The sequence below is a fragment of the Juglans regia genome, chromosome 2, assembly GCF_001411555.2.
Source record: "Juglans regia cultivar Chandler chromosome 2, Walnut 2.0, whole genome shotgun sequence".
In the NCBI taxonomy this organism is placed as follows: Eukaryota; Viridiplantae; Streptophyta; class Magnoliopsida; order Fagales; family Juglandaceae; genus Juglans; species Juglans regia.
Window position 1 is genome coordinate 3,522,390 of NC_049902.1, and position 25,458 is coordinate 3,547,847.

The window sequence follows — 25,458 nt, forward strand, 5'->3', positions numbered from 1 at the left end:
GTTTTGGTGGGGGAGTAGAGATGAAAGGACTAAAACTCAATGGATTTCATGGAAGCAAATGGGAAGACCAAAAGGGAAAGGAGGTTTGGGGTATAGAGACTTTAAGGAGTTTAATCTGGCCCTTCTTGCAAAACAAGGGTGGAGAGTCATTCAACAGCCATCATCATTAGCTACTCAAGTCCTTAAACCCAAATATTTTCATAGATATGATTTTTTACATGCTAAGGTTGGAAGTAATGCCTCTTTTTTGTGGAGGAGTTTTATGGAGGCTAGACTAATTCTGCAAGAGGGTCTTTTTTGGAGAGTTGGCAATGGGGAATCAGTGAACATATGGTCAGACAAGTGGCTCCCTCATCCATCTACTTACAAGGTTCAATCTCCTCATCTTGAGTCTAATGCTAGTAGAAGAGTTTCTGATCTCATTGACAAGCAAGCAGGAGTATGGGACATGAATATTTTGAGATAGTTGTTTGTAGAAGAGGAAGTGAACCTGATATGTAGGATCTCAATCAGTGTGAGTAATGTTCAAGATAAGCTTATATGGAGATGCACTACTGATGGCAGATTCACAGTTCAAAGTGCATATCACTTAGCAGGGGATATGGCAGCAGATCAAAAGGGGCAATCATCTTATAGTGTGAAGAAGGGTGAAGTCTGGAAAGATATATGGAAGTTAATGGTGCCAAATGCAACATCCATGTTATTGTGGAGAGCTTGCCATGAGTCTTTACCAACAAACCAGAACCTGGTTAAAAGGAGAATTAGTGAGAATGTTATGTGCCCAATCAATCAAATAGCACCTGAATCTGTGACTCATGCTCTTTGGTCATGCAGTTCTGCTCAAGATGTGTGGGGAGCTAGTTTGAAGAGTTTACAGAAAATCAAAGTAGAGGAAATCTAGTTCAAGGTTTTGGTAAGGGACCTATTTTCAATCTTGAGTGTCTTTGATATGGTTGTTTTTGCATAAACCAGTTATCAGATATGGAAAAGAAGGAACAATTTTATGTTTGAGGAAAAATTTACAAACCCAAACTTAATTGTTCAAACTGCTATGCAAAAAGTAAGTGATTTCCAGGTTGCCAACCAGAAGCAAGTAGCAGAAGGGGTGACAGCATTCCAAGTCTCTCAGTGGACTGCTCCTCCTCCACAGGTGTTTAAGGCCAACTGGAATGCCTCAGTAGATCGTGTAAACTGCAGAATAGGTGTTGGGGTGATCATTAGAGATTGGCATGGTCAAGTGGTTGCTACCCTCAGATCTCAAAGGGATCTTTTTCCAGATCCAACGATGGCTGAAGCAGTAGGTGCTCTTAATGCAGTAATTCTATGCCAACAGCTACATTTGTCAAGGATTATACTTGAAGGAGATGCCAAGATTGTAGTTGATGAGGTCAATAGTGATTCAGGGAAATGGACTTCAGTAGGTATGATCATTCAGGACATTAGAAACAAGCTTGGTCTGATGCAACAATGGTCGGTTAAGCATGTCCCAAGGAATCTCAATAATGTGGCTCATTTATTAGCTGAGGATGCACTAAAACTCTCTGAGGAGAGCATTGTAATGGAGGGTATTCTTCCTTGTATCCAAGCTGTATTGATTTAAGATGAATAAGAATTGCTATTCTTCTTTAAAAAAAAAATAAGATTTATGATCAGTTATATTTTTATAAATTAGAAATTGAAGGGCCATTCTGGGAATAAGAACCTAATTAATGGTCTTAATTTGTGTACATATTGAAATGTCGTTTAAATAAAAATTAAATGAGAAATAAGAAATACTTGTAAGGAATGAGAATTATTTAACTAATTATAATAAAATTAATTAGGGTAAATAGTTGACATGGCAATTATGAGCAAAGGAAATGTTTCGAAATTTGTATATATAAATAATAAATAGAAACTAAATAATAGATGAAAAATTCAGACGTGAACAGAGATGAAATACATGGGAGCTAGGGAGGAGAAGAGCAAGAGGATATATGGAAGTTTCAATTGGAAATCCAAGAGTAAAAAGTAATTAATAAATTGCTTGCAACTAAAAAAATGAAAATAAAATTAATGCTTTTAAGGCAATGTTAAATGATAAAATTAATTAAAAGAATAATGGTGAAATGGCTTAATAGAAAACATAGAAGATCCAAAATATACAGGTAAATAGAAACCACCTTATCTCATCTCATATCAACTTCCAAATATCATTCAAATATAAATATTTTTCAATTTCAAGTTTTCAAGTTTATCGTCTAATCATTATAACTTTTTCAAACTTCTAAACAAAACACAAAAAATAATTCAACTTTTTCAAATTTCAAAACAAAAATAATATTAAAAAATTATAATTTAATCCTCTTTTAACTTTATAACTTTTTTATTCAACTTTCTCTCATTTCTCAAAACTCCATAAAAATCTTAACTCAAACTATTTTATTACTATTTACAAATTATTTCATTACTATTCACAAATTAATCATCTCATCTCATATAATCTGTATAATCAAATGATGACTTATATAGTTGACGTGGCAATCAAGGGGGAAGGGGAACTTTCAGTTTCCTGTCACAAAGGTTCTTAGTTCCAAAGTCTGATGAAAACTACAACAGTATGAAAGAATTGCAATCGGCCATCAAAACTCTTTACTCGATCGAAGAAGTTTTCTTGTAGAATAAACCATGTAAACTGACTTGGGACTTTGATTTCGCTTTATCTAAGATTAGCAAGAAATATTGGAATACTGAGAATTTTAAGAGTTTTACTCTGTTCCTATCTACCCATGATGAACTAACTACCCTAATTAAGCATGCAAATCCAACATCTAGTTTCATACTGCGCTTATAATGACAGTGGCAATGCCGGAGTTTATTTGAATGAAAGCTTAAAGAATGGAGGTGTTTACAATTAGGAATGGAGAGTTTGTTAACAACTCCATGAAAACAGATTCCACCAAGTATAGAAGCTTCTTGATTCATGACAGAATGCAAAACCCGAAACTTTGTGCTGTCCAAACTCAAAGCATTTGTTCAGCTACATTAGGTTATATAGCAGATGTGTAAATATCGTTAAGGGGGAATTTGATCTGTGTCAAGATCTTTTGGGTACATGGACATGATACACAAACCGTGGGGGAGAAAAAAATAAATAGCTAAGAATACAAGAACTCCAAGATCAGCCTCTTCGCCAACTGCCGGCCGACGAGGATTTACCCAGTATATTTGGCTTGCACACCATAAGCAGTATAGGCTTGCTATGATCAGTATAAGTATCATTGATTGATATGATTGTTTTCTTCTGGACTTTAAGGGCTTCACTCTGTACACCAAAAGAATCAGCAATATGATTATACCAATAAGTACAACTTTGCCTGGTATAATTTAAACAAAACTTTGGATGAAAAAAAGGTAAATACCTGTTGATGTGAAAAAAGCCTCCAATCAAGCAAATGCATAAGAAACCAACTATTACAACGGCATCTGGGTTTATAGGTGCTCGGCTCTCCCACCAACCAGTGCTCAATACCCAAGTATACATTGTGGAATGTCCATTTTCCTGAACATTTAGAAAATGATGATCCCCATCAATTTGAACTGAACATGACTCCAAACTAAAAATAAAATTTTAGCATGCACAAAAAAGAAAAAGATATAAACAAGGTTCTTTCTTTTGTTAAGCATAAAAAGGAATTTTTCTTTCCAGCCAAAGAACATGAGTTTGTCTTCTTGTGGCTGCAATTGCAATGTGGTCCTCATAATGTTTCGATACCCAAACTGTTTAACTGGCCAGCACACCACAAATAATGGTAATTAAAATGCTGGTGTCCTTGATATGAGACTTCAATAACATAATTTGCTTGTGTTATATGGCACAACATAATTTGGTTAAAGAAAAAATTTCCCCCGTCTACCATAATGATTTGTGGACTTTTAACTTTTAAGGCTGAAGGATGCAAGTCTCCGCTAAATCTAATATTACAAGTGCATCAACGCCTCAATATAACTTGTGCAAGTCCAACTCAAGCAAATGCAACATATTAGCAGCTCACCCCAACTAATTGAAGTCAGTTAACAGAACTATATGTCATCACGATTCTGTATTGATGGTGATTTAGGGGAACTTCTGTCCATATTATCCGAATGGTGCTGCTTCTAACTTCTCAGAAATTTAAATGACAACAATCGTATCCAATTTTCACCATGTTATTTCATCCAATGAACATCTCCTTGCTCGTTTTCTTTACATGTAAGTGAACTGCTTTCCAACCAGTGCTATCAGACATGGCTGGTCCTCGTGGCCATATATGCCAATCAAACAAGTAAAAGCGATCAGTGTGGCAACTCTACTTCAATCTCTATCTCCTTACGGAGGTCTGAGACAAGAATACCAAAGCTTAATTCCATCAACCTTGGATCATCTGAAAAACACAAAGGTTGATGGACAATGCCTCCTCATCACGGTGCATCATGGTGGGATGGGGATGTAGTATGTAGCATTTTCCATCATCAAAAGTCTTTCTGCTAAACCTAACTAGACGGCTCATTTGAACAACAGGTTATAACTGCATTACATATCAAGGCCTCCGCTTGACTATCACATAACCAAAAGCCTTTCATGCTTCATTTTTTTTTTTTATCGGTAAGAAATTATCACTATTCTCGAGGTTTTTTTAACTGCAAATAACTTAATCTACAAAATCTCCAACATTGGTTACATTTAACAGAAATACACTTTAAAAAACAAAAGTGGAAAGCAACATGACATATTAGCTTCCATATACCTCAAACAAGTGGTCTAGGAAAAAGTGCGTTAAAGAACCTGCTGAGACCAACAACAAGCATTGCTTCTTAGTAAGCGGCACCTGCAGCATAAAACCCAAGAAGATTATGTTATTGCATTTAGCACCAGCCCACCTTACAAAGAATCAATCGACCCAAGTCGTCACAACTTAAATCCAAAAACTTAAAACCACAATAACAAATCCCAGTTACTGAATTCAAAATCCTAATCAAATTATCTACACAGTATTCATGTTTCCTACATTTGGTCAGCGGCCAAACAACGAAAACACAGAGATTTTCATGCTCAGCAAATAACTCACCCCAGACACTGAATCGAGAACCCCTTTTTGAAGCAAGAACCTGGAGACCCAAGAGTACAGAAAACACAGAGGGAGCCCAAGAATGAGAACGTAATAAAAGGGGTGGTGGACCGCATCGGCCAGCGCGGAGGCGAAGGTCTTGCCGAATCCGAGGGTGGAGCCGAGCCACTCGGAGAAGGAGCCGATGTCGGGGCCGAAGAAGGCGTTGAGGGCGTAGGTGAGAGTGTGGTGAGGGCTGAAACGGCCGTCGGTTAGGGATGTGAGGGCCAGACCGGAACCCATGGCGTACATCATGTGAGGACCTGGGCCTGGCATGGCTGGGGCAGCTAGTTCCTTCCTGCTGCAACGTCTGAGATGCTAGAGAGTCGAGAGGGACAAGGAGTTGTTTGTGATTGGCAGTTAGGTGTAGGCCTTTGATTTGGGTTTGGGTTTGGGCTTGGATTTCTATTTTGACTTCGATTTTTGTAACATCGATTCTTTACAAACTGTCGTCAGCCTAAAGAATCGTCAAAAAAGCTCCAACCTTGAACATATCTCAATGACAAAACTCTCTCTCTCTCTCTCAAATAAACTATTTAATCTTATTATTATAATTTTTTTAATTTTTTATATAAAATATAATAAATAATTTAATTTTTTAAAATTTTAAAATAATAATATTAAAAAATAATATTTTATTTAACTCATCTAAAATTATCTTATCTCATCTTATTTCATATCACTATCTATCGTGAAAATATAAGCTTCTTTTAATAAGTTTCATTATCGCATAAGTGATTATAAAATTAATTATAAAATAGTTTTATGAATAAGATGATGAGTTAAAGGCATACGCATGCAATCTTTTTCACAACTGTTTACGTAATGATGTTTAAAATTAGGGACATTCCGTAGAATAGCATCCACACTAGACTTATTCAACAAATGAAAAACAGCCCATGGAAATTGAGTTTACATTAATTTTATAAAGGAAAGGTTCCCTCTTATGAGCCAACTGATATTGCTGGTAACTCTTTGCATATATATTATCAACTATGTCATTTGGTACAATTTCAGCATCTTAATTAAAATAGTCTCAAATTTCTACATTTCCATATTCCCAAGCAATGGTCAAAAACTTGGAAATTAAGAACCAATCATCATGTTGCATAACTTCCCAGACCAAGTCCCGTTTGAATTTAGAGAGTATTTCATCTCATCTCATCTCATCATTACAACTTTTTCATATTCTCACATAAAATATAATAAATAATTTATTTTTTTCAAATTCTAAAATAATAATATTATTAAAAAATAATATTCTAATAATATTTTTTTCAATTTTTATCTTTTATCTAAAATCATCTCATTTCAGAATTCAAACAAGCAAAATCAAATCCAAATTGGTTACTATGATCAAAACGATCTACCCAAATTTGATGTATAGTAGAGCAACATGATAAGCTTTTTTAACAGTAAACAAACCATTTTTTACTGTAATTCAAACCAAAAATTGAATTGAAAATAGAAAGACAAGGGCTTGTTTGGATTCACAAGTCATCTCAGCTCATCTCAACTCATCTCACTACTATTCATTACTATTCAGCAACTTTAACTCACAAATCTCATTACTATTCACAACTCATCTCATTACTATTCATAATTCATCTCAGCTCATCTCAAGTCATCTTCGAATCCAAACATCATCTCTCTCTCTACACATCCTATATGGGTAAGGCATAGCAGCCCAGCCAATGTCACCATATTAGGAGCATAGAAGTGTAAAGAGGGTGGTGACTAGTCTTCACCAACTTCACGAGAAATTTGGTAACCATCAAGCAAACGTCAAAGGTCCTTTTTTCATATTATAAAAACAAAAAAATTGGGATAAGAGTGTTGGAACATTCCATCAACGTGCGACCAGATGGGACCCACACTACTGTTTTGGTGCTTCTAGATCTTCTTACTGGATAAGACTTTGTGGACCCCACCTACCCTCCCCTCCTCCCACACGCAATCACAGGGCCCCACGACACCCTGCCGTGTAACACGGCCATTCTCTGGATAACGCGGTCCCCACACATTTCTTATTTCTTTATGCCCGAAAGATTTTTCTTTAAAAAGTAAGGAATCATTCTCTTCCACCATCCTACGTGGCTCCGCCTGACCAATGGCCTTCCGTTTTGGTCAATGACGTGGACCTCTTTGTTCTTGAATTTGGGATTAAAGGACTATTTTTTTTTTTAATAATACTATATATAATTGTAAAATTTATAAATACCATATAACTATTTTAAAAAATTAATTAATATTAAAAAATTAATTTTTTTCGTATAAATTTTACATTTATTTATTTTTTTAAAAATAATTACACGATTTTTACACACTCACGACTGTAACTATCATCTCTTTTCTTTTTTATTCCAATTTTAAAAAAGAACCCAACTCCTTCTCTTGCTTTTATATTAAAACTATTTTATCATTAGTCCAATTGCATTTGAAAAATGTTTATATATTGTGTTATGAACAATTCTATTATCTTAAAGTATATAATTCACATCATTTAAATAATTATATTTAATTTATAAAATTTAAAATTTAAAATTTATCTTTTAAATCAAATTATATCATACAATATATTTTAATGACCGATTTGTGGATGTGATTTTTCATCGTATCAAATTTATCTATTGAGGTTTCATGAAAAATCCATAAAGCTAATGACCATCTTTCTTGTCACTTACTTTTTAAAAAAGGGCATGAAAGCGTGTAACGCATTCGAAGAAACTAGAAGACATGAACTACTAATATATTAATGATTAATTAACGTATAAGAAATAAATGCTAACAAAAATGACTTTTTCTTCACAAATTCACGTGGTATTGAATTTTGTTTGAATATGCCATGTAACACGATAGGAAGTACTACTGCCTCCTAAAATTCAAATACCCTTCTTTCTTCAAAGCTTCCTACGTGACCTTTTGTACGTTTAGATAAGTTCACGTAGACTATATTAATTTTCTATCATCTTTAACTCTTAAAGAAATTAACCTTTAAAAATATTTTTATTTTTTCGGACTGCCGTCAATCTCGATAATTAACATTTCTTCTAATGCAAGTCAAGAGCTCCAAATCTCACTTTTACTTTTTTTTTATTTTTAAGAATATCTTATGATTCATATGATATCATATAGAATGAGAAAACTACAACCATCCTGAGATTTTAACTTTGTTTCGTTAAGATATAGAAAAGATTTCATCTCATCGTTATAATTTTTTTTAATTTTTATATAAAATATAATAAATAATTTAAATTATAAAATAATAATAATATTATATTTAACTTTTAACTTTTATATAAAACTATTTTATTTCATCTCCCTATTTAAATAAGCATAAATTTCATTTTATATTATAGAAGAAGATTGTTGGATGCAAAAGTAGGAAAGATTGGTATGTAAATTTGTAATGACATTTGAAGTAGGGAAAATATATTTATAATTGTGAATTATGTAATTATTTTTAAAAAAATAAATATATATAAAAAGATATTAATTTTTTAATAATAAATTTTATTAATTTTTTAAAAAATTACGTGATATTTATGTATTTAATAATTATATATAGAATTACTGTTCGAGGAAGGAAGAAATTTCAAAATGTGAAAGCTGGAAAAGTCCGTACGAGAACAGAAAAAGGATAATGCAGGGAGGATGAGGAGAATGGAAGAAGTGGACTGGCTGACTAGGAAATTTTAAAAAGGCATCAAAAGATCCTTGTCCCCCCACTCTATTTTATCCACATCGTACTCCGCTTCTCATTTTACGACCTCCTTTTCTTCACAATTACCTTTCTTGCCATCCTCCTCTACTCTTAATTTTTTTTTTTTTTTTTTTACAATTCTTTAAAATTTCTTTCGGATTACTTTCGTAAATATAGTTTTAAGATGTATAATATTTATGCACTCCATTTTAAATATAAAAAATTCTAATATTATAAAATAAATTTTTTTTTTTTAAATAGATCTCAAATTTATTCATTTTTTTAAAACTAATGTATGAGACTCTGCATCTTCTACAAATTATTTCCCTAAAATATTAAACTATAATATTTTATTCTACCTTCTAAATTAATATAAAAAATAAACAATTGATGTGTTGATTTTGACATGTCACTATTATACTTCTAAACAAACATGAGCAGTATTATACTTATCGAAAATATATCTTGAATGTGTGTCTTGAAAAGTATAATTTATTCTTTTTATGTATTTTTGTAATCATTATAAATATTTAAAAAAAATAAAAAATATTTATAATATTATTAAAAAATATTTTCTTAATCACTAAACTCAAAAAAAAAAAAAAATCATTTGAGACACTTTTTAGATCCCGAAAGCATTTTTCAACAAACATAATATAAATAAATTTATCCATACGTTGATTTTGATAAGTCAATCTTAAACTTGTGTTCACCGGAAATAAAAGTCGGAAATTTGCAATAAAATATTATTATTTTAATTTAAACAAATTATGGTCGTTAAAATTCAAAAGAAATACAATCGAGCATTACGATTAATGTTCTCTATAATTATTCATTTTAAACATTTTCTCATAATCATAAAAAAAGGAAAAAAATAGTATATTAATTTTTTAATATTTAATACTATTTTTTAAAATGAAATAGACTATGAAATTGGAGTTGGATAAGATTGAGCAATGAAACGCATTAACTTCTGCTGCTCATTTGCGTGACTGTCAATCAGTTTTAGTTACAACTTACAGAATTTAATATGCTAATAAACATATATTTAATTGAGACTGTCGTAAGGATTTTAACCGCACAAATTTAATAAATAAAAAGAAATACAAAAAAAATAATATTAGATATAAGTCTCGTTTAAGATTCCGACAAGAGCCTTAAAAAATATTTGATGTACTAAATCAACGTAACATATTTTACAGTATTTTAAACATAGACAATGATACCCTTTCAACCGGTTAACAACCTTAGGAGACGTTTGGATTCGCAGGACATCTCAACTCATCTCATTACTATTCATTACTATTCAGCATCTTTAACTCACAAATCTCACTACTATTTACAACTTATCTCATTACTATTCACAATTCATCTCAACTCATCTCAAGTCATCTTCGAATCCAAACGTTTCCTAGACATTAAAATTATCTTGCAAAATTATAAAATATATTTTACATTAGTTTTTTATTATTTTTTAAAATTTTTTATTACCTAAATTGTAAACTTGTCGTCAACTGGCAAAAAGGCTACCATTGTTCTTTAAATATATGCTTACAAAATAATAAATAATTTTTTAATAATATAATTTATTACTTAATTTATAAGCTATAAATTCTAAATTTATAAATTATATTTTTTACCGTAATTCTAAATATATACATAATTTTAAGATGTATAAATTTTGTATATTTATTTATGAAAAATAAGATTTATTTTTGAAAAATAAATTTTTTATATAAATTCTATTTTTTTAAAATATAAATAATTGCATAACTGAATACTGCAAATATTATTATTTTTTTAAAAAAAAGGGAAGGAGTGAAAAACGTTACGGGAGCGGAAGAATGGGAGGGAACAAAGGGGAAAGTAATAAAAATGGTGCTGCGGTCTCGAAAACAGAAACTGGAGGACAGATGTGAAACAGCTAGCGTGGTCGAGCTGCCGCGTCAATTCCACCTTTAACTTCACGCTCTCTCCCACTCCTGCTCTATTTCAAAGCTGGTCACACGCTTTTCCTTTTTTTTTTTTTTATCTTTTTATGGAGAAATGATATTATAATAAGTATCCTATAATTATTTTTAAAAAAATTAATAAATATAAAATTTATATTAAAAAAAATTAATTTTTTAATAATAAATTTTATTTTTTTTCAAAACGATTGTACAGTATTTATGTATTTCACGACTGTATGTAGCATTATTACTATTTTTATTATACTTCTTCCAAGTATTTTTATTGTTTTATAATTTAGATATATGAATATTATATTATATGATAGTTTTTTTTCCTAAATTTAATATCCGAATTTTCACTATTTAATATTAAAGAATATTTTGTTTACAACTCGTTTGACATGGTATATTAAATTTTTATACGCCGATATTATCCTTGAACATAATTTAATAAAAAGTAAAGCTAAATTTGAAAAAAATAATAATAATCCATTACTTAAGGGCTTAGATATAAAATTAATTAAAATAAAAGTTGAAAGTTAAATAAAATTTTATTAAAATATTTTTTTTAATATTAATTTTATTTTAAGATTTGAAAATATTGAATTATTATTATTATTATTATTAAATTACAAAAGAATACAATTATTTGAAATAAAATTACGGAGTGGTTTACATCAAAACTCATCATTTTTGTGTGTCTCTCTTTACACGACTTATGGCAATGAGCGTTAAAGTGCCAATTTGTTGGGTTTCTACTTTCACCTCATCCCCTCCTTTATCTGTTCATCATTGGCTTTACAGCTCGCATCTTGACCTTTTTACCCCATTCCCCCATTAATTAATTCTCTTTAATCCATATTGTCCCCAGCTGCTTACGTTTTTGCCCTTTTATGCCCCATATTCGTTCCCAATGCCCCCTCATTTCTTAATTGTTGATAAAACACAACTATTACTTACAATTTTATTTATAATTTTACGTAAAAATTTAATATATATATTTTAAAAAATTAAAATTTTAAGATTTTTAGTATATCACTAATTGAATAAATTTTTCTTAAGAATAAAAAATATTTACAATCGTAAATTGTGCAATTGTCTAGTAATCTTTTTGAATAAAGTAAATAAAGTATAAGACTCACATGAAAAAAATTAATTTTTTAATAGCATACTCCACTCTTTTTCAAAACCATTACGCGGTATTTACGCACTTCACGATTGTATATAAAATTACTCATTTCTTAAATACAATTAGTATTTCTCTTATCAATTAATTCCTACTCCAATTTTGAAGATAAATATGATTTGGGAATCTAGAAATTGGTGGCCTTTTCTTCCACCTTCACCAAACCTTTGAACGTTTCATTCAGTGGATAGCAAAACACAGCTAAAAAATATCTGTTATTAGATAGTTGAATTTTCCTAATTCTATCCATCCATGGATGCAAGTGGGTATTTGTTTTTTAACTAAACCGATAAGAACAAATACTACACTTGATCTTTAGCCTAACGATCGATAAAAATATAAATTTATGAGAGTGGACATTTCTTTTCTTTCAAGATATTTGGCTCTATACCCTACTTAAATATAAATACTGAACATTTGAATTATCTCTCGTTTAACTGTGTTTTAAGGAAATATAAACAAAATTATAAGGACTAGTTTGGATAATGAGATTAGTTGAGATGGTTTTAGATAAGTTGAATTGTTTATTATATTTTGTATAAAAATTTGAAAAAATTATAATTATGAGATGAGATGAGATCAAACCATCTCTATATCCCAAATGGAATATCGCAATTTCAAGAAATAATAAGAAAAATTATAACTCAAGCATTTTGAGTCTATCTACTACAAGAAATTAAATCAAGCATATGAAATTCACTTTTGCATATTCCATTGATTTACAAACAATGAAATTTTACTAGTTTTTAGATCCATACTTGATACTAGGAAAGTATTTATGTGGGATGTGTACTCTCATGGAATATTATACTCATTTTGTGATGCTTACCAAACCACAAGAGTTAAAACTAAGAAAATTGATTTTGGACCGACCAAAAGTAAATTAAATTTAAAAAAAAAAAGGCCACAGGGAGACTTTTTGTGGGCCCATTAATGTATGTTTATCCATAGGCTAATATTGTTAATGATAATGCTGAAGACTTGTATTTTTCACCTTAGGAATTAGGTTGTAGGTAGATTAACATTAAACTCAATTTTTTATAGCATTGTTTTGCCATTTTATTATATCCAAATACCTATTTAGCCCCTTCATGTTTGCTCCATATGTATACTTTTTTGTATCAAGTCGATGTGTAGAACATATCTTTTTGAATATCCTTCCCTCCTTTAGAGGTGGGTGTTAGTTTTTTATCTATGTTTTATACAGAGACTGATATTCTCTTATGAGAGTTTAAAGTTAAGATAATGTTTGTTGCAAATAAATTTGTGTGCGGGAAGGCGTATAACAGATATTAGTTTGGCTTGTATTCGAAATTTTTTTTTGTATTAACTAGTCATAGTTGTAACTTCTTTTATGGATGAAATGAAGTCTATTTCTTATAAAAAAAAATCATAAGATTTAATTTATAAAATTCAAATTAAATTATTTTATATAAACACTTTACTAAGTATTACACACTAGCTAGAAAATAGAATTTCTCTATTTTTTCTTTTCTACTCCAATATATTTTCTCTCTTTCTCTATATACAATCGAAATGAGATAGTTCTCTAATTTCACAACCATTTTATTTATCTTTTTTTAGTTGTGTTTTTTTAGAAAAAAAATATTTTCCTCAGTCATATTTGCTCTCCATTGGATTTTTTTTTTTATCAAAATACCACAAATCACGTGGCGAACTTTTAATAATTAAAAAAGAAAAAGAAAAAAGAAAAAAGAAAAAAGAAAAAAGAAAAAAGAAAGGGTATCACACCAAATAAAGTAGAAGTCCAGGGGCATTTGTGGATGACCAAATCCACAAGACTATAACGTAAGACCAACCAGAGTTGCAATCCAACTGTATCTCTCTATTATCTCTCTCTCTTTCGGATATATCTTTTATTTATTTATTTATTTTATTTTATTTTCTTGACTTGGTACGTTTTTATCTGTCGCAAAGCAGGAGCTTCCTTTGTTGAACCAACCATTATCAATGACAAAGTAAGCACACACCGACCGGAACGGAACCTCTATCCATACATACATTTTTAATAATAATATATATTATCACACACTTTTTCTCAGTCCGTTTCGAACCCATCCATTAAAGCTCCTCACAAATCTCACCAGTTTCGAACCTAATATACTCTCTCACCATTTCTTTTCTTTCACGCTCATGTGATTCTTTTCCCTACTTTTTTTTTTGTTGTTTCTCTCTTTGTAAGCTCCTTCTCATTGCTGCAACGAAGGGTCTGTTTGGGGTGCTCCGGATTCTTTTTTTGTAGGTATGGGTATAGCTACAGCTCCGTTGAATTTGCTTCTGGGAGATGATGCAATTTTTTTTTGTGTTGTTTCTCTGATTTCTTGGTGACTAAACGGAACTCGCATTGTTATCTGATTTTTGTGTGATTTCTTCTCAAAAAATTGATCGTTACTGTCATCACGTTGCTTACTGGAAGCTCCATTGTTGGATCATTTTGATCTCGGTTCAGGTCTCTCTCTCTCTCTCTCTCTCTCTCTCTCTCTCTCTCTCTCTCTTTCTGTTCTTACGGTCCTCTGGGTATTATACCAAGTTTGTTTGTACCTATGTTGAACATATATGAATGTCTCTAAGGCTAGCTGAAGGGACATGAGAGATATTCTTCTGCACAGAAAATACGGGGTCGAAATAATTGCAGCCTTGAAGGGAAAAACATATCGAGAAAATGTCAACGAACTATTTTCCACCGAAACAAACATATTGCACGTAAATTCTTTGGAATATTAAATTTAGACATCGATTAAGCCGTGGTTAGGGTGATGGTTTTTCTTCTGCATTTTGCTTTTTGTGGCATGCTCAGTAAAGATTTCAATTACTGTTGAAGATAAGGGTGGAGTCAAGAATGCTCATCTATTGCTGTAATTGTTTTTGACACTATCTATTGCTGTAATTGAAGATTATTCCTTTTGTCCATAATTAGCGGACGGATAAGCCTATTTAATGATGATTCATTGATTTTTTTCAAGGAGTTATTTTCTGCTAAAAACGAGAGGCCTCGTGACGAGATCAGTGAAATAAAAATTCTCCATAGAAAAGATCTTTCTTTCTTTCTATTTGTAGGCTGGTTGATGGCATATTCCCATCCATATTGAATACTAATAACCAGATCATTGGCTAAATCTAAACATTAATCACATATATCAAATCTCATTCGTTGAATTGAATATATTCCCTTATCTATGATTAGAAGTCGGATAAGGTGATTTACAGCTTTTGGTGGCAGCCAGGGGATGCTTTTTAAGTATTATATTGATGGAATTTACTGACATTTCTTTATCAGTTGAAAAAAATATTCTTGTCCATTCCACTCCTTCCATAAATCTTGACCTGATCCTAAATTTATAGAAAACCAATTCAGACGTGTGCTAGAGTAAAGTGGCACTTCCCCTCAAAACGACTATGAACCATAGAAACCGATGAAACAATCCCATCAGTTGTGTCTGACCTAAAAGCTAGGTATGTACATACATACATGATCGTCTGTGTTTACTGTGAATAAATTTATACCGTACTGACTCCTTTTTTTATTGTTGCTTAAACCATGGATGATGTAAATTTTTTGGGTTGGCATGGATAGTCACCTCTTGGTCGAGTCTCTGACCATTCACTGGTTTGAAGTTATCTTATCATGGAGAAATGAATGCAACTTCTTTTAGTCAAGACTTCAATGGAAAATAAGATAAAACATTTCAATCATTGCAAGTTTGATGCTATTGAAACTATGGTTGTGGTAGTTACCGTTTTAATCTGCTTATTTATATTTATTCTGAAACTACAAATTTTGTCCTTTGCTCTTCACATCTTTATCCATATTTTGACTTATGCACTTTCTCCATGCCACAATTATCTTAACAAATGAGGTGGACTTTATAACCATGCGATTTGAAGATATGAAGTGTAAGAGCATTTGGCTTCTTTGCCTTTTGAAAATCTTGGTAGACAATCAAGCATAAAAAAAGAGTACATTTCATGTCGAATTGGAGATGCTGTTATATTTGTTTTGAATAGAAATTTTTTATCGGCGATAAAAGAAAAAGGCTTGAAATTTTGATGGTATTGCAAGCAAGGTCATCCATGCCTTTTTGTCTTCATTTTCTATAATTTAGAAAGCATCCAAGGTTCTGTCTTTGCCTTTCTTTCATTCTTCATTATCTCTTTCCCATTTTCAGGTTAGTTTGGCATGGTTCCGTTTGGTTATCAAATTTCAATAGCAGCTAAGCATGCCTTGCTTCCATTATCACTATGTTTTGGGACTCAGAGTTTGTTTTTCTTGCTTCCTAGGTTGAAACAACCACAAGTTCCCCCGGCACCTGCATTTTGCATTCATAAGTGTTAAATTCTTTATGATTTCACTCTAAATCTGATGAGTTCCTAGCTGAGCATGTGCCAGATTGAGAGCTCAATTTGTTATGGTAGCAAATAAATTGGATATTTGTTATATATGCCATATTAGAAACATGCGAAAGATTTGTCTAGTGTGAGTTTGGCTGTTTGTGACTTATGCTGGTGGAGAAACTTTTTTGCAAAAAGTAGGATGCGTATTTTGGAACAAAAAGTCCTGATATAAATTTTGGGCCCTAGCTGATCATCTGTAAAATGTTTATTTGTCCATTACAATTAATCGAATGTTTTGTTTATAAAGTTTATTTGATTGCATAGTTTGGTCGGCATTGTATTGTGCAGGATAGTTATAACAGTAATTACCTGCATTCCTGTGCGTATTAGGTTCTCTGTAATTGGGTTACCATTTCACAATCCTTTTGGTGGAAAGGTCTGTCTTTTATTATCCTAAAACTTTTTATTCAATAAACAGATTTATGAACTCCTACAGGCAATCATGGTGTCAAGGTCTTACATGAGTTTGTTGGAATTTGCATCTGGGGACATGTTAAATTTCCCTCAGACTCCTAGAACCCTTCCAAGGGTGATGACTGTTCCCGGAATCATTTCTGATGTAGACAGTGGTGCAAGTAGTAATGAAGATTTAGATGTTCCCTCTAAAATCCGTGAAAAGATAATTATAGTGGCAAATTTTCTCCCTCTAAATGCTCAAAAGGACCCAGAATCTGGCAGATGGTGCTTTAGTTTTGACGAGGATGCACTTTTATTGCAACTGAAGGATGGTTTCTCATCTGATAGTGATGTTGTTTATGTGGGATCTCTGAAGGTTGACATCGATGCCAGAGAGCAAGAAGAAGTTTCCCAAAGACTGCTGGAGGAGTTTAATTGTGTGCCCACATTCCTCCCTCCTGACCTCCAGAAAAAGTTCTATCATGGGTTCTGCAAGCAATATTTGTGGACCCTTTTTCACTACATGCTGCCCCTGTCCCCAGACCACGGTAATCGCTTTGACCGGATGCTTTGGCAGGCCTATGTTTCTGTGAATAAAATATTTGCTGATAAGGTTATGGAGGTCATCAATCCTGAAGATGATTATGTGTGGGTTCATGACTATCATCTCATGGTTCTCCCTACGTTTTTGAGAAAGCGTTTCAATCGAGTTAAGCTTGGCTTCTTCCTTCATAGCCCATTTCCCTCATCAGAAATTTACAGGACTCTGCCTGTCAGAGATGAGATTCTGAAAGCACTGCTTAATTCAGATTTGATTGGTTTTCATACGTTCGACTATGCTCGCCACTTTCTCTCTTGTTGCAGTAGAATGCTGGGCTTGGAGTATAAATCTAAGCGGGGCCACATTGGACTTGAATATTTTGGACGCACAGTTTATATCAAAATTTGTCCCGTGGGCATTCATATGGGTCGACTTGAATCTGCATTGAATCACCCTACTTCTTCCATCAAGGCCAAAGAGATCGCAGAGCAATTCAAGGGGAAAAAGCTTATTATTGGTGCTGATGACATGGACATTTTCAAAGGCATTAGTCTAAAATTATTAGCCATGGAGCAGCTTTTGCAGCAGAATCAAGAGTTAAGGGGGAAACTTGTTCTGGTGCAAATTGTAAATCCTGCAAGGAGCACAGGAAAGGATGTTCAGGAGGCAAAAAGGGAGACATATATGACTACCAGAAGGATAAATAAGGTTTTTGGTTTTCCAGGTTATGAACCAGTTATCCTTATTGATCGTAAGGTGCCTACATATGAGAAGACTGCCTATTATGCTTTGGCAGAATGTTGCATTGTCAATGCTGTGAGGGATGGTATGAACTTAGTCCCATACAAGTACATTGTTTGTAGGCAAGGGACTGCAAAAATGGATGAAGCTTTGGGAATCACCTCTGCATCTCCTCGTGCTAGTACACTTGTTGTTTCTGAGTTCATAGGATGCTCACCATCCCTAAGTGGGGCAATTAGGGTGAACCCATGGGATATTGATGCTGTGGCCGATGCACTAAATTTGGCCATCACGATGCCTGATTTAGAGAAGCAGTTGCGGCATGAGAAGCACTTTCGCTACATTAGTTCTCATGATGTGGCTTATTGGTCTTGCAGCTTCCTGCAGGATCTGGAGAGGGCCTGCAAAGATCACTATAGCAAACGATCCTGGGGCATTGGGTTTGGTCTTAGTTTCAGAATTTTGTCTCTATCTCCCAGTTTTCGGAAGCTTTCGGTTGACCATATTGTCTCTGCATATAAGAGGACGAAAAGAAGGGCAATTTTTTTGGATTATGATGGAACAGTTGTGTCTCAAGCTTCAATTATTAAAACCCCAACACCTGAAGTCATCTCTGTTCTGAACAACCTGTGTAATGACCCCGAGAACACTGTTTTTATAGTTAGTGGTAGGGGGAAAAACTCACTTGGTGAATGGTTTGATCAATGTGAGAATCTGGGTATTGCGGCTGAGCATGGATACTTCATAAGGTACCTGTGTCGTGTCCTCTCTCTCTCTCTCTTTTTTTCTTTTTAAAAAAGTGGTGTCATATGATGAATGTTGTTTAATAACCGTAGCTACTTGTTTGTCAAACTTTTAAACATGTTTTTCTAAAAGAAATGGGAGTTCCTCAATGGTTTGGAGATCATATCATCTTTTTCTAAGTTGTTGTTTTCTTCCGTATAATGAAGGTTAATTTTAAGTGCATATTTGAAGTTGTCCCCTTCATCAAATCAACATAATAGTCTTCAGATAATTGGCAACAACTTTTATTAATATCACAGTTGCTGTGATTCTTCTCATAGGTGGAGTAGGACATCCAATTGGGAAACCAATCCCATTGCCACAGATTTTGATTGGAAAAGAATTGCTGAACCTGTAATGACATCATATACCGAGAAAACTGATGGCTCCTATATAGAGGCCAAGGAGAGTGCCTTGGTGTGGCACCATCAAGATGCTGATCCCGACTTTGGATCTTGCCAGGCCAAGGAGCTTTTGGATCATCTTGAAAATGTCCTTGCAAATGAGCCTGTAGTTGTTAAGAGGGGACAGCATATTGTTGAAGTAAAACCACAGGTATACACGTTCTCTCTCTCTCTCTCTCTCTCTCTCTCTCTCTCTCTCTCTCTCCATGCATCTGTTGTTTCTCATAGGGTCTAACATTGCCATCTACGTTGCAGGGAGTTACTAAAGGATTGGTTGCAGAGAAAGTTCTCTCAACAATGATCAGTAATAGCAAACCACCAGATTTTGTTATGTGCATTGGGGATGATAGATCCGACGAGGACATGTTTGAAAGCATATCAACCACGTCTTATAGCTTATGTTTACCGGCAGCTCCGGAGATCTTTGCATGCACTGTCGGCCAAAAACCAAGCAAAGCTAGGTACTATCTTGATGATACTGTGGATGTTGTGAGATTGCTTCAAGGTCTGGCCACTGCTTCAAATATCAAGCCAAGGTGTAGTTCAGAAACTCAAGTTTCCTTCCAAAATTCTGCTTGAAATGCACACAGGTTGAGAAGCAATGGTGTGGATATGGACGTGTTGAAAAGGATTGCTCTATTACTACAGCAATTTGGGATTGGTCTTTGCTTTTGACATTTAACTTATTTGTTGCAAGGTCGGGGGGCTGCTTGATGCAGCTCATGGTTCCTTTAGAGAGGCGGATGAGCACCTGGGATTATGGTTGTCTGGAATCGTCGCCGACTGACTGACATAGCATTTTTTGTTTACTTGAAAGGTGGGCCGGTCTGCGTATCTATCCGCGCTTATTAGGCACCATTCATCAGATGTTAATTACAGGTATAGTTACCAATACATGGAAATTCATTCTACTATGGACGTGTTCCTCCTAGGGCAATGCTTTCTGGCTGGAGATCCCAATGAGGATGGTACTTTGCACCTTCACCCCTTAAAACTGAACAGGTTTCTTGACTCAGACGATGTATAGAGAACTTCATACTTCACAGAATGTTAGATAATCCTATTTTTCTTTTGACCTATCCACGATTTTACTCTCTTATTTGCACTCTTTATACATTCTACAGGGTAACCAAAAGCCATTCAAGGGCACTACTTGGTTCACTATTTAAACATTTTAAAGATATCATTACGAAACCAATCTCATTATTCTCTTGAAAAAAAAAAAAAAAAATGGCCTGATCTGTTATCGGTAGCCTTGCAATCATATTAAAGAGAAGAAATCCAGAAGATCAAGAATCAAGGACTTCTACTCAGACTACTCCTACCCAAACCGAAACTCATTCAAGTGAAAAACAACTAAAAATGTGAAGAAATGTTATTTTTTATCCTAGATTTTGTTTATCTCCAATTACATTCGTTGATGCGACATATTTTAAGTAGTTGTCTACGTGCGTTGTAGATATACGTAGTCACTTAAAATATGACATATATAAATTTTGATAAGAATAATGCTACATACAGTCGTAGAGTGCGGAAGTGCTGTGTAATCATTTTGAAAAAAAGTGAGATCTACTATTAAAAAATTAATTTTCTTTTCATGTGGGCCAAGTATTTATTTATTTTTTTTCAAAATGACTGTACAACACTTACACATTAACGACTGTAACTATCCTTTCTTTTTTAGCAAATAAGTTGATCTTAAAACATTTGTTAAGCAACTCATCGAGTAGCTATACATGTCGTAAGCTTCGTGTTATATGTTTATCTTTTTCCTATTCTAAATCTTAAAATCTGGATATAAAGATCTTGACCTATAAATATGGTATAATGTTATTAGTTTCCTATACATCGCCGTATGGAATGGAACTTTTTTCCTTTATTTCATATTAGAATGAATTTGTGTTTCTATTTTTTTCAAAAGATCCACGATTTAGTTGATAAAATATACTTCTCAATACTTGGATAGATAATAAAATTATTTCAAATATTGCTTCATTTACAGTAAAATTTTATTTTAATTTAATAACATCATTCCATTAATAAGACCTAATAAAAGAAATTTCATTGTAAAAATAAAAATAAATATTTTTTAAGTTAGGCTATAATACGAAAGATTCTAATCATCATTTCACATCGTACGTCATATATAATTTTTTTATATTTTTTTTTTATCAAATATTTAGTATATAGATGATAAGTAAAAGAAATTAATTAATTTAAAAAAAAAAATTAAAAAATGAAAAATAAATAAAAATAAGTTTGTTGAGATGATAAAAAGTAAATATCTGATTTTTTTATATTTTTTAATTCTTTGTCCCAGACAAATAACAGAAATTCTAGAGACAACCGAGATGTGTTCCCGCCGCGGCACCTGCTGACTGCCACGTCAGTCTAATAATATTAAAAAAAAAAAATAAAAAAAATGTAGAAATGAGAGAAAATCAAAAACGAAATCTGCGGCTGGGTTCGGAAGAGAAATTGGACTTTTGAGAGTAGTTTGGTTCGATATGGGTTCGGATTCCATAATGTTGGAAGCTCAAGAAGTAAAATTAGAAGACAATGCTGAAATAGCCAAAAATGGGAAAAGAAAGTTCAATAAAACCATGGATAATGCGCACGCCATACCAAAAACTCATCAAAAGGATTATATTATCTTTGACCAAGCCATCTTCTGTTCTAGGACTTGGTCCAAAGACTGGCTTGAAGATTGTGAGATGGAAAAATCGCATCAGGTTATGCTATCTGTTGTGCAAGCTCGGCAAGAACTCGTGGGTGGATCTGCGGCTTTCTCGAAGACGAAAGGTAATCGTGACAAAAGGGAGAAGAAGAAGATGAAATTAGAAAGATAAATTGTGGGGCGAAATGGGGGAGACGAGAGGCCCTTCTGTCTGTTACAAAACGATGCCGTTTTTATTTTTGCCACGTGGGATGCGATGTCGCAACGAAGATGCAAGACGGTTGTATATAGAATTTTTGGACAAATAAATACTAGGTTTTCTCACTTTCTGCGCAGAGAGGGTAGACCTAGATTTCACCGATCACTGAGGTTGTCAAGTGTCAACTGTCAAAGCATAACAAGCAAGCAAACGAACAACCTGAACAAAATGTATTCCCCTAGCTTCGTCTTCGTTGTCTTGGCCATTCTCTCCTTCACGATCGTCCCCTATTTTCAGGTAAAGTTTTTTTTTTTTTTTTTTTGTTTTTCTCTTTTTTTCATGGAAACCGAATTTGTCTGTGTAAATGTGCAGAAGTGCCACGCAGAAAATGAAGTGAATGAGCTGAGCTTCGAACCCTCGTCGCCGTTTTCGATTGCGCTCGAAGCCCTTCAAAAGCAAATTGGGTTTGCCTTTTTCTTTCCCTGATTCTTGCTTTTTCCGACTTCTAATTTATTATCTTCGCTTGGTTGCTCGGATTATGTATGACCAGAAAAACTGGGGTTTTTATTTCTTTTATTTATTTATTTATTATTATTATTATTGTTTTTTATGTTAATCTTGCGGCATTATGGGACGAAAATTGAGCATGTCACGGGGTCTCAACACAGCAAACAAGGGAAAGCAGAATCCATATCCCGCATATCACGCGTCTGATTGTGAGATATGGGCAGCACGCTGCTTTCCTTTGCTTTGTTGACACCCAGAGACACGTTCAATATCATCAATTTTGTCCCATAATGGCGCATGATTAACATTTTAAACCATACGTTCATAAACCAAAACATTGAAAATATATTTTTTTTGATTTTCATTCATTTTTTCTTTCTCATACTTGTTAATGTCTTAGCTTAAAGTACATTCTGTATCCAATTTCTCTTCTTTATTTATTCATTGTTGTTCCATTTTCTGACTTTCCTATAATTTCCTAGGGAAGTTATAATATCAGAGACTTGATTGTACACTATTGTCCATTTACTAACAGTTTTAAGCTTTAGGACTTTCCAGAACGTTGGAAACTGAATCCATAGTGGCTAACATTTGGGATTTGGTTTACACTTTTTGGCCAAAAGATTCGTTTTATATCTATTTGCCTATATTTTCTCAAATAATTGGGTTCTGAATTTCTTAGTTCTTGTAGATATTGCCACAAAAGTTTCTTTTATTTTTTAAAGAATTGTTGGTTTCTCTATCTTCAGCTATACTTTCCAGAGCAACGTTCTTCTTCGCCGTGCCATGACACATGCCTCCTTTTCTGAAGAGAACAACCGAGGGTTGGGTGTTCTAGGTGCCAGTGTGATTGAAACATCAGCTGCCCTCCGATTTCTTGGAAAAGATATTGAGATGTCGGTCAAAAATCTGAACCAGCGCATATCAGAGATCTCCAAAGTGGAATCTTCTTGTATGATGGATGGGATGCGGTTGGGGTTGCAGAAGGTGGTCAGGGTTTCTTCCAAGACAAACTCTTCAACTCCTGCAGTGGTTTGTGGTGCTTTCCGAGCAATCTTTGGTGCCATTGCTATTGATGTTGGGAAGTCTGATGATGCTGGAAACATTTTCTGGGGTGTTCATCGTGGTGATGCCGGAGGAGTTCTTGTATTGTAAGTTGAGCTTTCTGGTAGTGTGGTACTAAAAAAGCACGGATTCTAAACTACTATTAGCTAGTTATGACGTTGGTCTTGGTGGAAAGAACTTGTTAGCATGTTGTTTGCATCTTTGTTAAACTGCTTATTATTGTGTTTACTAAAAACTAACCCTGGGTCTATATGGTGTACTTGTATACTTGAGTTTGTGGCAGAATGTAAATTTGTCAATGCATTTTAATTTTGGTTTCAGCCTCTTTTATCTTATGTATGAATTATTTTGTGTTTTGGCCGGTTGGGTTATTTTTCTTTGAAAATGGATCTTCTCTCAGTGACTTCTGAGATCTACTGGAGTTTGTGTTTTGGATACTAAGAATATTTCATAATATTTGTGAATAGTAATGAAATGATTTGTGAATAGTAATGAAATAGTTTGAGTTAAGATGTTTTATTGGATTTTGGGAAAGGAGAGAAAAAGTTGAATAAAAATATTATAAATTTAAAAAATTATTTGAATATTATTTTTGTTTGGAAGTTTGGAAAAGTTGTATAAGATTTTGTGTTTTGTTTGGGAGTTTGGAAAAGTTGTATTTAAAATTAAAAAAGTGTTTTGTGTTTTAGTTTATTTGGAAAGGAAATATTTGAGAACAATTGTGTTCCCAAATGGGTCCTGAAGTCAGGAAATGTATGCCAAATGGTCTTGAATACTCAGTGAAGAACTTCATCTGTCATGCCTCATGACTGAGGAGAATATTTCCCACTGCGGAGAATACTTCTGTGGAAATTCGTATTTGATAGAATTGGACTTGTAGAAACCACATACGAGACCGAGACCGAGAAAAAAATGTAGGAATTCATGGTCTTCATATTATATACATTGAAGTTGACATATTTGTTTGGGTCGGGATCATGATGCTGGTTTAAAGATTGTGTCAAATTAAGATTAATTGTGATGCTATGAGTTTGCTTGAATTGAATAATGCATTGTAAAACCATGTGACATTTGGGCACTATTGCATATCTTTGGTCTCCACAGGATACTGTACAAATGAGGTTAAGGCATCTTAGGTTGTGATGAGAATGACTTCATACTTTTTTATTTGTGAACTTCCTTTCAACCTTTTTTTCTTCTTTGATGGGGATGAATTTTGAAGACTTTTACTTGAAACTTCGCAAGAATGTGATAAAAGTTGTTTGGCTTTCCCCTCTAGATAAGACAGCCTATGCTTGTCCATGAATTCATATTTGATGATGTCTTGATTCCTAAGTATCTTCACAAGACAAGTAAGCTGATTTCGTGCAGGATGGGGTTGATATTGGTATATTATTATATAAATAAGTAAATATCACAGCAGCTGACCTCATGCACACGACAAAGCCAGATCTTACATACATATCTCTTGCCTTCTTCTGTTTCAATCATCTTCATGCTGCTCCACACTCTTGTTCCTCAAAATTAGAACAAATCACTCTATACATCGAATAACAAAGAACAAAATACAGCCGGACGTTCTTTTCTGAAACACCAAAGCTGAACATTATTAATGTTTTTTTTTTTTTAATCCCAAAGGGTTGGCTCAAGTGGTGAAGGCTTTGGTCTTGGAGTATCACTTTCTTTAAGGTCTAATGTTCAACACCTTATAGTTCTAAACAATCTTTTGGGGCCACATTTCAAAAGTAGCGATTTAACCAATTTC

At 33.3% G+C, this 25,458-nt stretch overlaps 4 protein-coding genes across 9 annotated transcripts; 3 read left to right on the forward strand and 1 right to left on the reverse strand.

Moving 5' to 3' along the window:
- The first annotated feature begins 601 nt into the window (after window positions 1–601).
- On the forward strand, window positions 602–1,600 carry LOC108999119. The gene is made up of 2 exons (XM_018975917.1): window positions 602–825; window positions 973–1,600. Exons 1-2 carry the CDS (start codon window positions 602–604, stop codon window positions 1,598–1,600), a joined length of 852 nt encoding a protein of 283 aa, XP_018831462.1.
- A 1,331-nt stretch (window positions 1,601–2,931) lies between these two features.
- Window positions 2,932–5,512, reverse strand: LOC108999293. The gene is made up of 4 exons (XM_018976168.2): window positions 5,088–5,512; window positions 4,767–4,847; window positions 3,402–3,541; window positions 2,932–3,304 (listed from the first exon to the last, which is right to left on the reverse strand). The coding sequence occupies exons 1-4, from the start codon at window positions 5,400–5,402 to the stop codon at window positions 3,055–3,057; spliced, it is 786 nt and encodes a 261-aa protein (XP_018831713.1). The 5' UTR covers window positions 5,403–5,512; the 3' UTR covers window positions 2,932–3,054.
- An 8,442-nt stretch (window positions 5,513–13,954) lies between these two features.
- LOC108999247 (probable alpha,alpha-trehalose-phosphate synthase [UDP-forming] 9) lies at window positions 13,955–20,344 on the forward strand. Of its 6 annotated transcripts, none has more exons than XM_018976105.2 (6): window positions 13,955–14,230; window positions 14,405–14,437; window positions 16,799–18,807; window positions 19,123–19,396; window positions 19,501–19,781; window positions 19,943–20,344. In XM_018976105.2, exons 3-6 carry the CDS (start codon window positions 16,823–16,825, stop codon window positions 20,034–20,036), a joined length of 2,634 nt encoding a protein of 877 aa, XP_018831650.1. In that variant the 5' UTR covers window positions 13,955–14,230; window positions 14,405–14,437; window positions 16,799–16,822; the 3' UTR covers window positions 20,037–20,344. The 6 variants fall into 6 exon arrangements, with proteins under 6 accessions (XP_018831650.1, XP_018831652.1, XP_018831647.1 ...); XM_018976107.2 differs by having other exon boundaries at window positions 16,817–18,807; XM_018976102.2 differs by having other exon boundaries at window positions 13,955–14,437.
- A 1,883-nt stretch (window positions 20,345–22,227) lies between these two features.
- Window positions 22,228–24,013, forward strand: LOC108999284 (protein NUCLEAR FUSION DEFECTIVE 2). The gene is made up of 3 exons (XM_018976157.2): window positions 22,228–22,418; window positions 22,494–22,585; window positions 23,378–24,013. The coding sequence occupies exons 1-3, from the start codon at window positions 22,350–22,352 to the stop codon at window positions 23,781–23,783; spliced, it is 567 nt and encodes a 188-aa protein (XP_018831702.1). The 5' UTR covers window positions 22,228–22,349; the 3' UTR covers window positions 23,784–24,013.
- The last annotated feature ends 1,445 nt before the right edge of the window (window positions 24,014–25,458 follow it).

Bases quoted from the DNA above. Each gene is read 5' to 3' on its own strand.
- LOC108999119 (XM_018975917.1), top strand. From the start codon at position 602: ATGGCAGCAGATCAAAAGGGGCAATCATCTTATAGTGTGAAGAAGGGT. The intron at 826-972 runs GTCATGCAGTTC...TGCATAAACCAG, and splicing joins TCTGTGACTCATGCTCTTTG to TTATCAGATATGGAAAAGAA.
- LOC108999293 (XM_018976168.2), bottom strand. From the start codon at position 5,402: ATGCCAGGCCCAGGTCCTCACATGATGTACGCCATGGGTTCCGGTCTG. The intron at 4,848-5,087 runs GTGAGTTATTTG...TTTATGCTGCAG, and splicing joins TTCTCGATTCAGTGTCTGGG to GTGCCGCTTACTAAGAAGCA. The intron at 3,542-4,766 runs GTATATGGAAGC...CTAAATGTTCAG, and splicing joins TCCTAGACCACTTGTTTGAG to GAAAATGGACATTCCACAAT.
- LOC108999247 (XM_018976102.2), top strand. From the start codon at position 16,823: ATGGTGTCAAGGTCTTACATGAGTTTGTTGGAATTTGCATCTGGGGAC. The intron at 18,808-19,122 runs GTACCTGTGTCG...TTCTTCTCATAG, and splicing joins GAGCATGGATACTTCATAAG to GTGGAGTAGGACATCCAATT. The intron at 19,397-19,500 runs GTATACACGTTC...TCTACGTTGCAG, and splicing joins TTGTTGAAGTAAAACCACAG to GGAGTTACTAAAGGATTGGT.
- LOC108999284 (XM_018976157.2), top strand. From the start codon at position 22,350: ATGTATTCCCCTAGCTTCGTCTTCGTTGTCTTGGCCATTCTCTCCTTC. The intron at 22,419-22,493 runs GTAAAGTTTTTT...GTAAATGTGCAG, and splicing joins CGATCGTCCCCTATTTTCAG to AAGTGCCACGCAGAAAATGA. The intron at 22,586-23,377 runs GTTTGCCTTTTT...CTCTATCTTCAG, and splicing joins GCCCTTCAAAAGCAAATTGG to CTATACTTTCCAGAGCAACG.